We start from the raw sequence: 12,716 nt of genomic DNA on the forward strand, positions 1-12,716 counted from the left end.
CACGGGAAGAAATGGAGCACATCACACACACCGCAAGCTACCAGTTTCTGTGGATAACTAAATCCCACATAGACACTTATTTCCATCCACTAGTGTTGTTTTTATATAGCTTTGTTTTACTTGGTTTTTATTGCTTTGTTGTTTCATGGTTACGGTCTGAAGTAATCAGTCAACCAAATGATGATGAGGTGCTTCAGCAGCTGAAATTCCTCTGATTTCTGTCATTCAGATACTGAAAAACACCAGGCTATAGTCGAGGACTTTGCATCAACGTGCCCTCAGGGATACAAGAGACTCAACAGCACTCACTGCCAAGGTACTGTGTGCACATGCTGGATTGTGTGCAAGTTTGTGTTTAACAAATTGTAAGTATGCTGGATGTCATAAAATTTACACATTCATTTAAGCATTAAATCAACACATAAAAATGACAACCATGTCAAAATATTTTTATGTAGAGCGGAGGTATTCAATCTTTAACATGCCATGGAACCCCAATAATGAGCTTTGTAATGGGAGTTACTCCCATCATATGCTGTAAAAAATGGAATAAATGGAATAAATGCAGTTTGTTTTAAAGAACCAATTTTTAATGTGAAAAGGTTTGTGTATGTTTTATTAATTAAACTTTGTTTAAAATAAATGATTCAGAAGAATATTTAGTTTTTTTTACTGTGCTTTTATTCTGATTATATTTATTAAAATACATTTAATACATTCAGTTAAAATATTTAGGTAACACTTTAAAATAACGATTAGTTAGTTAATGGATTTACTAGCATTAACAAACAATTAGTAATACATTTATTAAGATATTTTTTAATCTTTGTTAAAATCAGTTAATGTTAACTCACGGTGCATTAAGTAATGTGTTAACGAGCACAACTTTAGATTTTTTATGATTTTTTTATTTTATTTTTATTGTGACTCAATTGAGTACATAATGCAATATGTCATATGTAGAAAGAAGGAAGGGGCTTGATGGTAGACAGTCTTTTGACCGTTCTTTAAAACCATATTGAAGCTTGGAAAAGTAAATAGTTCTTCCTTTTGTTTTTTAATTTTTGTTGCTCTTGACAAACGAAAAGTAAACTGTTGCATTGCAAGTTTGTGGTTTTATGCGTCAAATCCTTTGTGCCGAGTCCCTATGGAAATAGTGGAGAACTGGAAGGAATAGATCACCATTACATGACATACAATTTACATACATTATTATCAGGTGTACTAACTGTACATAGTACTCAAATTTTGTTAAATTACAAAAAAATTATGAAAACGTATAAATAAAAATATAAAAATAGCATTAAAAAAGAAACAAATAAAAATTAAAGGACGATTTACATCCATGGTGAGAATGCATGTCATAATTTAATTCCTTACAGAATAGTCTCAAATGACCACCTTCATTATACACATGGTGATAACACAGAATACAATGTGAATATATATGACCATACATGTTAGCATGTATTTATCTATTTATCAGTTAAGCATTTTCTATTTGTTTATGGCAACAAAATCAGGTCTTCTAATTGAAATATATTTAACCCATTTCCTCCATTTTCACAGAAATATAGCCTTCTTTAAATAAACTAGAAAAGTGATTTTTTCCATTGTATAGATCTCAATAGTTCCATCTATTCAATCATTTAAGGTTGGTTGCTTTTGCTGTAGCCATTTGTGTACAACTTTTTTTTAAAATGCATTAGTAAATGTTGAACTATGATCAATAAATAATTTTCAAGATTATTTATGCTTAGTTAGTATACATACATAACTGTTGTACATAAATAAACTAACATTAACTAAAGGACCGTTATTCTAAAGTGTTACCAGTATGTAAAGCTAGATCAACTCCCATTTTTCCTCAGTGAAATATACACCAGAAGACAGCTCTTAAATTACTGTGGCAAAAAGGATTATATCCAAGAAATGCAAAACAGCCCAGGCATTCATTCCAGAACTGTAGAGAAATACAGAAGTCAAGGACTTTCTGCCAGTCAGGAGACAGTTTGGATTACCTTTGTATATGGACCTGCATAGCTTCAGTTTCAGAATAATGGCATAAGGAACATAAAATTTCTGATAATTTGGTGATAAGCTCCATTTATGATCGCATTGGTTGGGATTAGGCAAGTGAATAAATTGTACACCAGCAAAATGACTAACAACATCTGTCAAGTTTTAGTGCAAGCAGATGCTTCAGACCATTGATATACAGTATGTGTCCTCCTTTCCCAGATTCAAACAAGAATGTCTATAGAACGGAATCCTTCAGACTACTAATGCACCGATCTTGAGTTTTTGCCAATAGCAATTGGCCAATTCCGATATATATATATATATATATAAAAAGAAAGAGCTAGCTATAGTGCTTGCCAAATACAAAAATAGGATCAGAATAAGTTAATCAGAATCAGAGTTTTTTTTTTTTTGTGAGCATTTGGCCTTCCCTGTTAGGTGTAGTTACATGTGTTGCTTTGCCTGTCAAAGATGTCTGCACCATAGACTCATTATGAAAACGAAGCCCTATATGCCTTTCTTGGAGATCGCAAATTATGTAACCAGAGCTATTATGACTGTATTTGGTCTTTAAAATGAATGCTTCGGGCGTTATGATTATCGCTAAACAGCTGACCGCTTTTCCTGCATGTGGCCAGCTTTCCCGCTGTTTCCAGCTTGTCTGGTAGCTCGACACGTACATCGGTGGATTTGAGATGCAGAGCAGAGTTGACAGTGATGACAGGGTTCGAGTCCAGTGAAGAAGGTTTCTGGTAAAAATCAGGGGGCTTTTTTTCTGGATTGCTTTTTAAAACACTGCAGTTGGGTTTGGGGAAGGAGGTTGGGCAGGTCAATCTGTGCTTTTCAAAATACTATTGGTTGGGTGGAGGGAAGGGGGTCAAGTCAGTCGGCAGCGCCTCTGGTGGATTTACGTGAGAACAGCAGGTTAATGACACTCACGAGAGAAATTTGAGATCTGAAAAAGCGTATACACCGGTCTCTGGCGGATTTGCGAAAACAAAAACAGGAAAATAAAATGTAGCTCCTGGGATTTATTTTGCTCTTTCCAGAAATGTATATAGGGGTACGTAATCAGAATGAACCTGAGTTGGATGTCTGTTTGTGGAAACCACTGTAGTTCTTTTTCCTACATAAGAAATGCTTCAGAGAAGCAGACAACAAAGACAGTTGAAAAGGCTGTCATATTATCTTGCATCTGAATACAGTTCTGGGAGGGCTGGTTTGGGCTTAGGCACTTCAGAATAATTAACAAGATTTGGGAGGGTTTTGCATCAAGATTGGTCCAATTATTCAATGACATCTTGTTGTTTCCATTTATATACATGCAATCTAATCTATTAAAATATCCTGATGTGTGTTTGCTTTTTTGCACATTATTGCACACATGAAGATTTTATGTGGAACTTGATATTCACTGTTGATATTTATTCAAGGAACTCACCTCAGCCATGGTATTGAGGGTGGTAAGAATGCTGGTTTTACACTCCCACCACCTCCAATCACTGCTGGTGCCGGGACTTGAACCTGCAACCTTTTGTTGCAACACAGGCTTATTCTGAAAATGTAGCCCTTTATACATTTATGGAGATCGCGAATTAAGCCAGAAGTACGTATGGTTGCATTTCGTCTTTAAAATGAATGCTACCGGGCGGTATGATGTCGTTCCTTTTCACGTTTACCAGCTGACCGATTATCTCTGTTTGGAAGGCTGTCCCGCTGTTACCAGTTTGTACAGTTAGCTTGCCATGTACGTCGACGGACACAGAGAGGAGTTGACCATGATGAAAGGGTTCAAGTCTGGCAAAGAATAGTTCCAGAAAGTGGGTAAGACAAAAACAAAAGCCAAAAAAATTGATTAAACGAGTAAATAACAGGGTGAGAATGTGGTAAATTCTGAAAACATGATAAAATCAGATGAGGACTTCTTTTTCTGAATTGCTTTTTAAAAGTGTCAGTTGGGTTTAGGGTAGTGAGTTAGCGGGTCAATTGGTGCTTTTGAAAACACTATTGGTTAGGTTTATGGAAGGAAGAGAATGGGTTAGTTGATTGGTCAATCAGCCAGTCATTCAATCAGTCAGTCAAGAGTGGCCTCTGGTGGATTTACACGAGAACAGCAGGCGCGAATGGCACTTGCAAGAGAAATCTGACATCTAAATGTGTAAACAGCGGCCTATGGTTGATTCGCTAAAACAAAAACTGCAAAAAAAAACAAGCTCCTGGAACATATTTGGCATTCTTCAGAAATGTATATAGAGGTACATTTTCAGATTGAGCCTGTTTCCATACAAGTCCAACAAGTCCTAAGCTAGTTCTTTGGTTATCATACAGAATGCATGAGAAAAGATGGATTTGGCAGGCCTTTGATGTCATTGTAAACATAAACCATGGCAGATGTTGTAGACAAACAAATCAACATTGAAAGAAAAGGCTTGTGTTGTGTTTACTTCAGCTAATACTACATAATGAAAGCCATCATCCTCTTCCATAGAATTCAGAGAACATTATAACTGGCCTACCATTACATTTAAATAAAATAAAATGTTGACCATGAGCCCGATTCATCTGTAATTTAGAAACATGCCTTTATGTTTTTATGCATTCATACAAGAGTCAGAGCTATACAAACTGCTTAAAGCAATGTATAATAATATAAATTCTCCTAACTGCCACTTCACAAGTGGATGGAGTTACATGAATTGAAAAGGAACTTTGTTTCTGGTATCACCACTTTCATTGTTACAGATTCAGTTTCAGAAAAACCAAGATCATGGAAAACTCATCAGTTGCATCGCCAAGTGCTATAGAGTTATTTAACAGCCCTAACAATTACAGCTGGTAAATCTGTTACAAAATTGTATCTTGGATCAGAAGAAGAAACCTGAGACCTCTCTCTTACATTAAATGTTTCATTTGCTTTTTAACTGAATTGAATTTGAGATTTGACCATTGTCAGTAATCAGCATAACCCTAACTTAAGCACATTTTGCTCATGTTTTTTACCTCAGTTACATTTTTATGATCTTATTACTCATGCTGATGCTTTGTTTGTGGTTCTCTTCATTTCCCTGTCATAGACATAAACGAATGTATGATGTCAGGCGTATGCTGGAATGGAGAATGTTTAAACACGCGGGGAAGTTTCCGCTGTACCTGTAAACCTGGTTATGTACTGAAAGAAAGGACACGCTGCGTCGCTGGTAACCTATAACTACTTTTTTAAACTCAGCTCAAATATACAGTAATGCCAGCAAGTACTAAATGGCTAACAAACCAGCATCAAGATCTTTTTATTCTCCTCTCCTTGATAGCAACAGTTGAGCTGGGGTACTGTTTTCGCATGGTTACGGAAACAGGGAAATGTGAGCACGCTCTTTCAACACGCCTTTCCCAGGAGATGTGCTGCTGCACTGTGGGTAAAGCATGGGGAAGCAACTGTGAGAGGTGCCCACAGGATGGCACAGGTGAGTGAGTGAGTGAGTGAATAATTTAGTTAAATTTACTTTCATTTAATTTTCAATCGGCTTAGTAAATGAACTACCAACTTATCCAGCGTATGTTTTACACAGCGGATGCCCTCCCAGCTGTAACCCAGTACTGGGAAACACCCATACTCTATTACGTTCACACACATATAATACGACTAATTTACTTTATTCAGTTCACCTGTAGCGCATGTCTTTGGACTGTGAGAGAAATCGGAGCACCTAGCAGTGCCAACTACTGAGCCATGGTGTCGACCCTCAATTAAATTTCTGTAGCTCAAATATTAGAGCATGGCATCAACAATGCCAAGCTCATCTGTTTAACAGATTATTGAAATGCTACATTTTGGCCAGTTGTTCAGTGGTCCAAGGTCCCACTTTGTAATATTTTTGAGTTTTTTTATTTTTATTCTTATTATTATTTGATATTTGTAAGATAATGTTTTTTTTAACCCTTGAAAAGGTGTGGGGGCTAATGTTAAATGTTAACTTTTCTGATTTTGTGTCATTTTTGTGTGGTCTTCACTAAAGCTATGTTTCCATCCACCTATTTTTCTGCTCATGTTGGATATGCACATAAAAATGGTCATTCTTAACCATTTTAGTATTAGTGTCATTATATTATTAATTACCTCCAGAAATATCAAGAGCGTCTGTGCTCTGCTTCTCACGCCTTCAAACGCTACCACACATTTATTGTGTATCGGCATTGCCTTCGGAGTCATTTATTAAATGATGAAAAGATTCACGCAGCCTCTCCTACTGCAGCAAATTCCATTTTAACTTTTGATATTTGGCGCCAGTTAATCAAAAAGTGACAATTTTGTTCTTTTTGACAGGAGGAAAACCCTGCTTTAAGCGCACGTCTTTTATGCGATATTCCAGTTTTGCGCATACATTTAATTTGCATCTTTGGATGGAAACATAGCTAATGTCATTTTTTTGGGATTTATTTGATCCACATTATAGACCATTTTGATGAATGTAAACAAAAACAATTGTCCTAACGTATTTCCTATTGTCATCATGTCATGTTAAAATTAAGTTATAATTGAATTGCCTCTTGTTACAGTTATAAATAGTTTGATAACAAGCAGGAAATGTTCATGGGTCAATCACATGACCACATTGAAACGGTCTATAAAAGTTGTACCAACATTTTGAATGTAACCAAAAGGGTAAAATAAACATTGTTCCTCACAGTTTTTTTGCAAAGTTTAAAAATACCAGAGAATAAAAGGTATATCTGCGCTATCAGTGATATTTACATTATCAGTACTGAGCATCATCATGAATTGTCTGTTTCCCCTGTTTGTTTAAAGGCAGGCTTGCCATATGGCAAAACTCTCATACACTGAAATGGAGAAAATTCTTTCATTCTGACTTTTGCCCAATTTGAATGTGCTCCTATATCTATAAATAGGTCTTTGAATAATGAATATATCTTCTCTAATGTTTCTCTTCAATTTGCTTTGTCTCTTTAGCTTCCTTTAATAAGATATGTCCAGCGGGAAAGGGAATGTCTTTACAGACCTATCACGGTACTCTGACCTTTCAGCCCTTCCTGACCAGCATTGAACACATTAATCCTGACACTGGTACAGACATTTAAATCTGCAAGCTTGATTGCTAGGTTGTTTATTAATTGTTTATTCATTGCATCTTCCTGTTTGTGTTCCAGAAGTCAAGCCTCCGGTAAGATCCTGGTTTTTCATCTAAACTTCTAAACTACAAATTACTGGAAAGAGCAAAAATAAAAAGATAGATATAAGTCATAGTTTTAATACATATAGTTTAGGTCGGTCATTTAATGGAATTTGCCGTCATGTCAACAGGAAGTCCCCATTCAGACGACCACGCCAATGCATCTCTCACCAATCAGCACACATGGCCCTCGCCGCCCAGGTATACTTACAAAGTACCATGTATTAGTATTGATGCAAAACAGGGTTAAAAGATTGGTTCTAACTTTGCATAATCAGCTGCACTTCAAGAATGAGTTTTACAAATATAAAACAATCTACAATCCACAAAAAAAAGCAACATATTCCTTTCGCTCCAAAATTGATATTTTGAGCATGGTTTTGTGAATGATCTGATGGGTATATTGAGCTGAAACTTTACAGACATATTCTTCATACATAAAAGACTTATCTTATATTTTGTAAAAGGGGTCAAATAGGAGCCTGATAAAGCTTTGTCAGTTTAAACTCCTGAAATAGACTTTTCTAGGCACACAGAATACTGGTTGTCAGATGGCAACTGAATATTGCAAGAAGTTCTCGTTCATGTGAAAAATACACAAGCTTATGTTAAAACACACACATTGAGAATGTTGGTTATGTCTGTGAATTTAAAAAGCTGGGAAAGAAATCAGATATTTATCAGCAGAATCGATCCTCTCCCTATGCACAGTACACTGGTTACATATAGCAAGGCGTTGGAGAGAGTTCAGAAACTGCTGCAGATCTTTTTCATGGTCAAACAGTAACAGAATAAAGGAAGTAAAAAATGTGAAATGCATATAAGGAAACACAGATTTCCGTTTTTTAATGCATTTTTTCATTTGCTAACACTTTTTAATTATTTAAATGTGCTCTTATTATTTCTTTCTATTATTTCTCCTTCCAACTCATCAGTCATTGTGGCAAAGCCAACGACTCCTCCCATAGTCCTGGTTCCCCCAGAGGCAGATTCACATGAAGTGTCCCAGACGCAAGTCTCGCGTGAGTTCCATCAAAACGCATCAGTTACCAGTTAACAAAGCTCCTTTTGATACTTAAATGAAAAAAAAAAGTGTTTTATGGCTGTGTGTTTTGGATCTGGGTCTTACAGCAATGGATGAATGCAAGCTGAACAGTAACATATGTGGTCATGGAGTATGTGCGAACACACAGAATGGTTTTATGTGCCACTGCTATCCTGGGTATAGATCACATGCGCTGACAAAACGTTGTGAGGGTGAGTGCATACATCGAATTCAAATACAAACACATACTGTACAACCCACAAAATCACAGACAAATGCACTGTAAGAGATAGATAGATAGATGGATGGATGGATGGATGGATGGATGGATGGATGGATGGATGGATGGATGGATAGATTAAAATAATTTGAAAAAGAATAGACAGACAGACAGACAGACAGACAGACAGACAGACAGACAGACAGACAGACAGACAGATAGATAGATAGATAGATAGATAGATAGATAGATAGATAGATAGATAGATAGATAGATAGATAGATAGATAGATAGATAGATAGATAGATAGATAGATAGATAGATAGATAGATAGATAGATAGATAGATAGATTTATTGATTGATTGATCGATTGATATATACATTGCTCTTCTTCTTTCTGTAGATGAGAATGAATGTGATGCACAGCCATGTGGTAGAGGTGTTTGCTTAAACGTTTTGGGTTCCTATAAATGCAACTGTCATCATGGCTACAGACTGAGCGAGATTTCTTCAGGAAAGCGCAGTTGTTCTGGTGAGTAACCAACATTATCTGTTCAAAGGCAGTGGACATCTACTAAATATATGGCCATATCAATGACCAACACTTGTTTTTGTGCATGTTTTTAGATATAAATGAGTGCTTAAACACAGAAATCTGTGGAGTAGGAGGACAATGCATTAATCAGCAAGGTTCCTATAAGTGTGAATGTCTCCCAGGCTTCCGAAAAAAAATCCAGAAACCACCACATTGTGAAGGTGAGGACGCACATCAATATTGTGCATAGACACAAAACACATAGGACTCTATTATATACTCTGTGCGATGAAAGCTTTTTGTTTCAGTTAACATTTTCCCGTTCAGCACCAGCTGGTCTGAAAATGAGTGCATTGTTCATTTGTTGCACTTTGTATATCTATTATGTTGCTATATCGTGCTTTATTTTTTACACTTATTTTAAGGGTGTGTGATTAATATGTGCCTATGGGCTTATCCACGACACACAAAAGGATGTACAGCAGCACAAGCTTTTCCATTTCCCCTCTGGAGAAACATTCTGTCTTTGCTCTTGCAAATTTCGCCATGACGTGAGACTCTGATTGATTTCTTGAACAGTCTGCCCAATTCACAGCCATTACTTTTTAAGAGAATAGGAACCACCCTTTTAGACCATGCTCTGGGCATGCACTGACCATTTTTCCCATCATTAAAGTAGCATAAGTGAAATCAGACACATTCTAAGTGCACCTGCACCATGCACTTTAGACCATGTGTTTAAAAAAGACCCATAATGTATTTGGTGACATTACATTTTATCTTAGTTTTATTAGCAGTGTGTGTTTTAAATGGATGTTATTAACTCATTGCCTTTAATGCTGCTGTCTCTCTAACACAGACATCAATGAATGTTTGGAACCGGATATCTGTCCTAATGAACAGTGTGAAAATACCCTTGGGTCCTATGAGTGTTTACCCTGCCAACCCGGATACCGGGCAGAGCGAGGAGTGTGTCATGGTATGAATACATACATGCACGTAAAGATATGGCTGAGGCCATATACATAGATACAGTGTATACATAGAAGCCTCATTTTATGAAGAGGACTAAACACATGCCTTTTTAAACTGATCAAAAGTGACAGTAAGGTCATTTATAGTCTTACAAATGAGTTCTATTTGAAATAAAGTGTCTTCTCTTGAACTTTCTATTTAACAAAGAAACTAAAATAATTTAAGTAGAAAATTGTTTTAAAGGATTTTTTAAAGGCTTGATTGTGTTTTTGGGGTGCAAAACAGTGTGTGCTCATGCTTCATTTGTAAAAATTCACCTTATTTTTTCCCATGTCTTCCCTTAATTTGATACTGCTACTCAGCTAACAGGAAAACGACTATTGCACTCTGCTCCCATTGGTCAGTTAACCTAATGTGTTGTGATTCGCAGATCGGCTCTACATTACGAGGAAGCTTAATGCCTCCTACTAGCAAATCAGCATCTAGTGTAAACAGTTTGGTCATGTCAGGTCTCTAAAATAAGATTTGACAAGTTTAATTCCCCTATATATGGGTTAAACGTGTTCTGTAAGTAATACATAATATTCAATTCAATCTTCAAATCTCTTTTGTGAAAGGACGAAAGATGGCCGAATAGAGAGACATTGCACGCGTTGGTGAAGATTGTGGGTTAGAGGGAGTTGCTGGATAAATATGAATTTGTTTGTAGCCGAATTGTCAAAGACTTTTCACTTGTTTTCATCCTTGTTGAAATAAACCCCATTAATGTTATTTTATTATTCTGCTTTAAATATTGCGATTATGAATAGTGTCACAAGATAGTTGAATAGCAGTATTAGACAGTTTTCTGAGGAGTCTAACAGTATTCAGGTACAGGAATTGAATAACCACACTGCAAAAAATGCTTTTCTTACTTCTAGTCCAAAAATCTAAAAATTTTCAAATGTTTTGTTATGTAAGAGTTTTTTTTGTAAAACAATCAAAATTATCTGCCAGTGTGGTAAATTAAATAACCTTAATTTCACTTTGAAATGTAGATATTTGGAATAGAAACTATGCAAAAATCCTAAGTAAGAATTTATTTAGATTTTTTTTTTGTATTCCATGTAAATAAAATAATTAAATACAATTCTGTAACTCCTGGTCTACTATGATTCAGAAACAACATTGCATATCTTACAATGTGACTATTGCAGATACGGATTGCAATATCCATGCTGAAATGATATATTGTGCAGCCCTAATACACATAATGCTAGAAACTACACTGTAAAAAAATCTGTTTTTTTTATTCTTGTTTTTTCCAGCTGCTGGGGTGTTAAATTACATGGCCGGTAAATTACAGACATTTACCGTAAAAATAACAAGCAGTAAATTACAGAAATTTACTGGAAATTTAAGGAAATTTCTGTAATTTAACATCTGTTATTTTACGATAAATGTCTGTAATTTAACGGCCATGTTATTTAACACCCCAGCTGCTGGAAAAAAGTAAAACAATGGATTGTTTTTACAGTGTATGCATGTAAAATATTAATTTTAACAAATACAAACATTCACAGGTTATGGCTCACAATCTACAGCGTCTTCTGTCACCACTGGAACTGCTCCTTCTTTAAGGAGAAGTTTTTGGCCAAATCCAATAATGAACTGGGAGAGATCCTGAAAACTGTCCTTTGTAAAATGCCTTGCACATAGAGCTATATAATTTTCTGGAACCTAATTACAAATATTAAATAAGCACTTCTCCTTGTGTCATGTCTCTTGGAAACCAAAACACAGAAACAGAACAAGCACTATGAAAACAGCAACATTTAGATGGTGTTTTATCTAATGTTACAACGCTTCTGTGACCAAACCTCTTTCGCTGCTCATTTTCTGCAGTGTAATTGCATCATTAACCTGGATGTGTTTTCTTGGAGTCCCCAAAACTTTATTCGATATAGGCTTTGCTAAGCTAACTCTTTAAAAGCCAATGTCATCCTTTGCATTGAACTTTGAGTTTATTACATTCAGAGATGTTGTTTATGTCCACACAGCCACATTACACATCATGTTTTTGACAAATAAATAAAATAAATGTGTAAATCGATGGTGTAATCTTACTGCCTCTCTCTCTCTCAGATATCGATGAGTGCAAGAAGCACGGTGTGTGTCTAAACGGCCGTTGCGAGAACTTGGCAGGATCTTATCGATGTCTGTGTAATGAGGGCTTTCTGCCCGAGGCTAACAGGAAAGGCTGCAGAGGTCAGTGGCACAGCGCCAACACAACTAAACACAAGGAAACTTCATCTTATTGTTCTGAATCAGTCTAAATTAGATTTCATTACTTCCTGCACAAGTTCATTCTAAAGAGAATAAATGTAAAGGAAGCTTCCAACCATTACACAAACAGAGATTTGAAATTGCATGTTATGTTGAGGATATGTGTCTGTTTGTCTCCCCACAGACATCAATGAGTGTCAGGATAACCGGTTGTGTGCTAATGGTCACTGCATCAACACTGACGGGTCATTTCGCTGCCAGTGTTATGCTGGTTATCAGCCTACGCAAGAAGGAAGCCATTGTGAAGGTCAGGAATATATCTTATAACACTGCAACATGTATGAACTTACTACTGCACATGATACTGCAATGTCCATATACCCTACAAGAAAAAAACACAAGCTATATTAAGATAAAATGCATGATTTTTTGTCACAATTTGCACTGCTAGTATGTAGATTTTGGGT

At 36.0% G+C, this 12,716-nt stretch overlaps 1 protein-coding gene across 4 annotated transcripts in view; it reads left to right on the forward strand.

The window, feature by feature from the left end:
• ltbp3 (latent transforming growth factor beta binding protein 3) overlaps positions 1–12,716 on the forward strand; it is a 67,487-nt gene that overhangs the window by 36,012 nt on the left and 18,759 nt on the right. For all 4 annotated transcript variants that reach the window (XM_087252367.1, XM_087252368.1, XM_087252366.1 and 1 more), the window contains 13 exon segments: positions 230–316; positions 5,097–5,219; positions 5,331–5,483; positions 6,989–7,102; positions 7,186–7,199; positions 7,340–7,409; positions 8,144–8,230; positions 8,340–8,465; positions 8,878–9,006; positions 9,102–9,230; positions 9,869–9,988; positions 12,109–12,231; positions 12,434–12,556. In XM_087252367.1, the coding sequence (XP_087108493.1) occupies positions 230–316; positions 5,097–5,219; positions 5,331–5,483; positions 6,989–7,102; positions 7,186–7,199; positions 7,340–7,409; positions 8,144–8,230; positions 8,340–8,465; positions 8,878–9,006; positions 9,102–9,230; positions 9,869–9,988; positions 12,109–12,231; positions 12,434–12,556 (1,398 nt within the window).

The sequence above is a fragment of the Danio rerio genome, chromosome 5, assembly GCF_052040795.2.
Source record: "Danio rerio strain M-AB ecotype USA chromosome 5, GRCz13ab, whole genome shotgun sequence".
In the NCBI taxonomy this organism is placed as follows: Eukaryota; Metazoa; Chordata; class Actinopteri; order Cypriniformes; family Danionidae; genus Danio; species Danio rerio.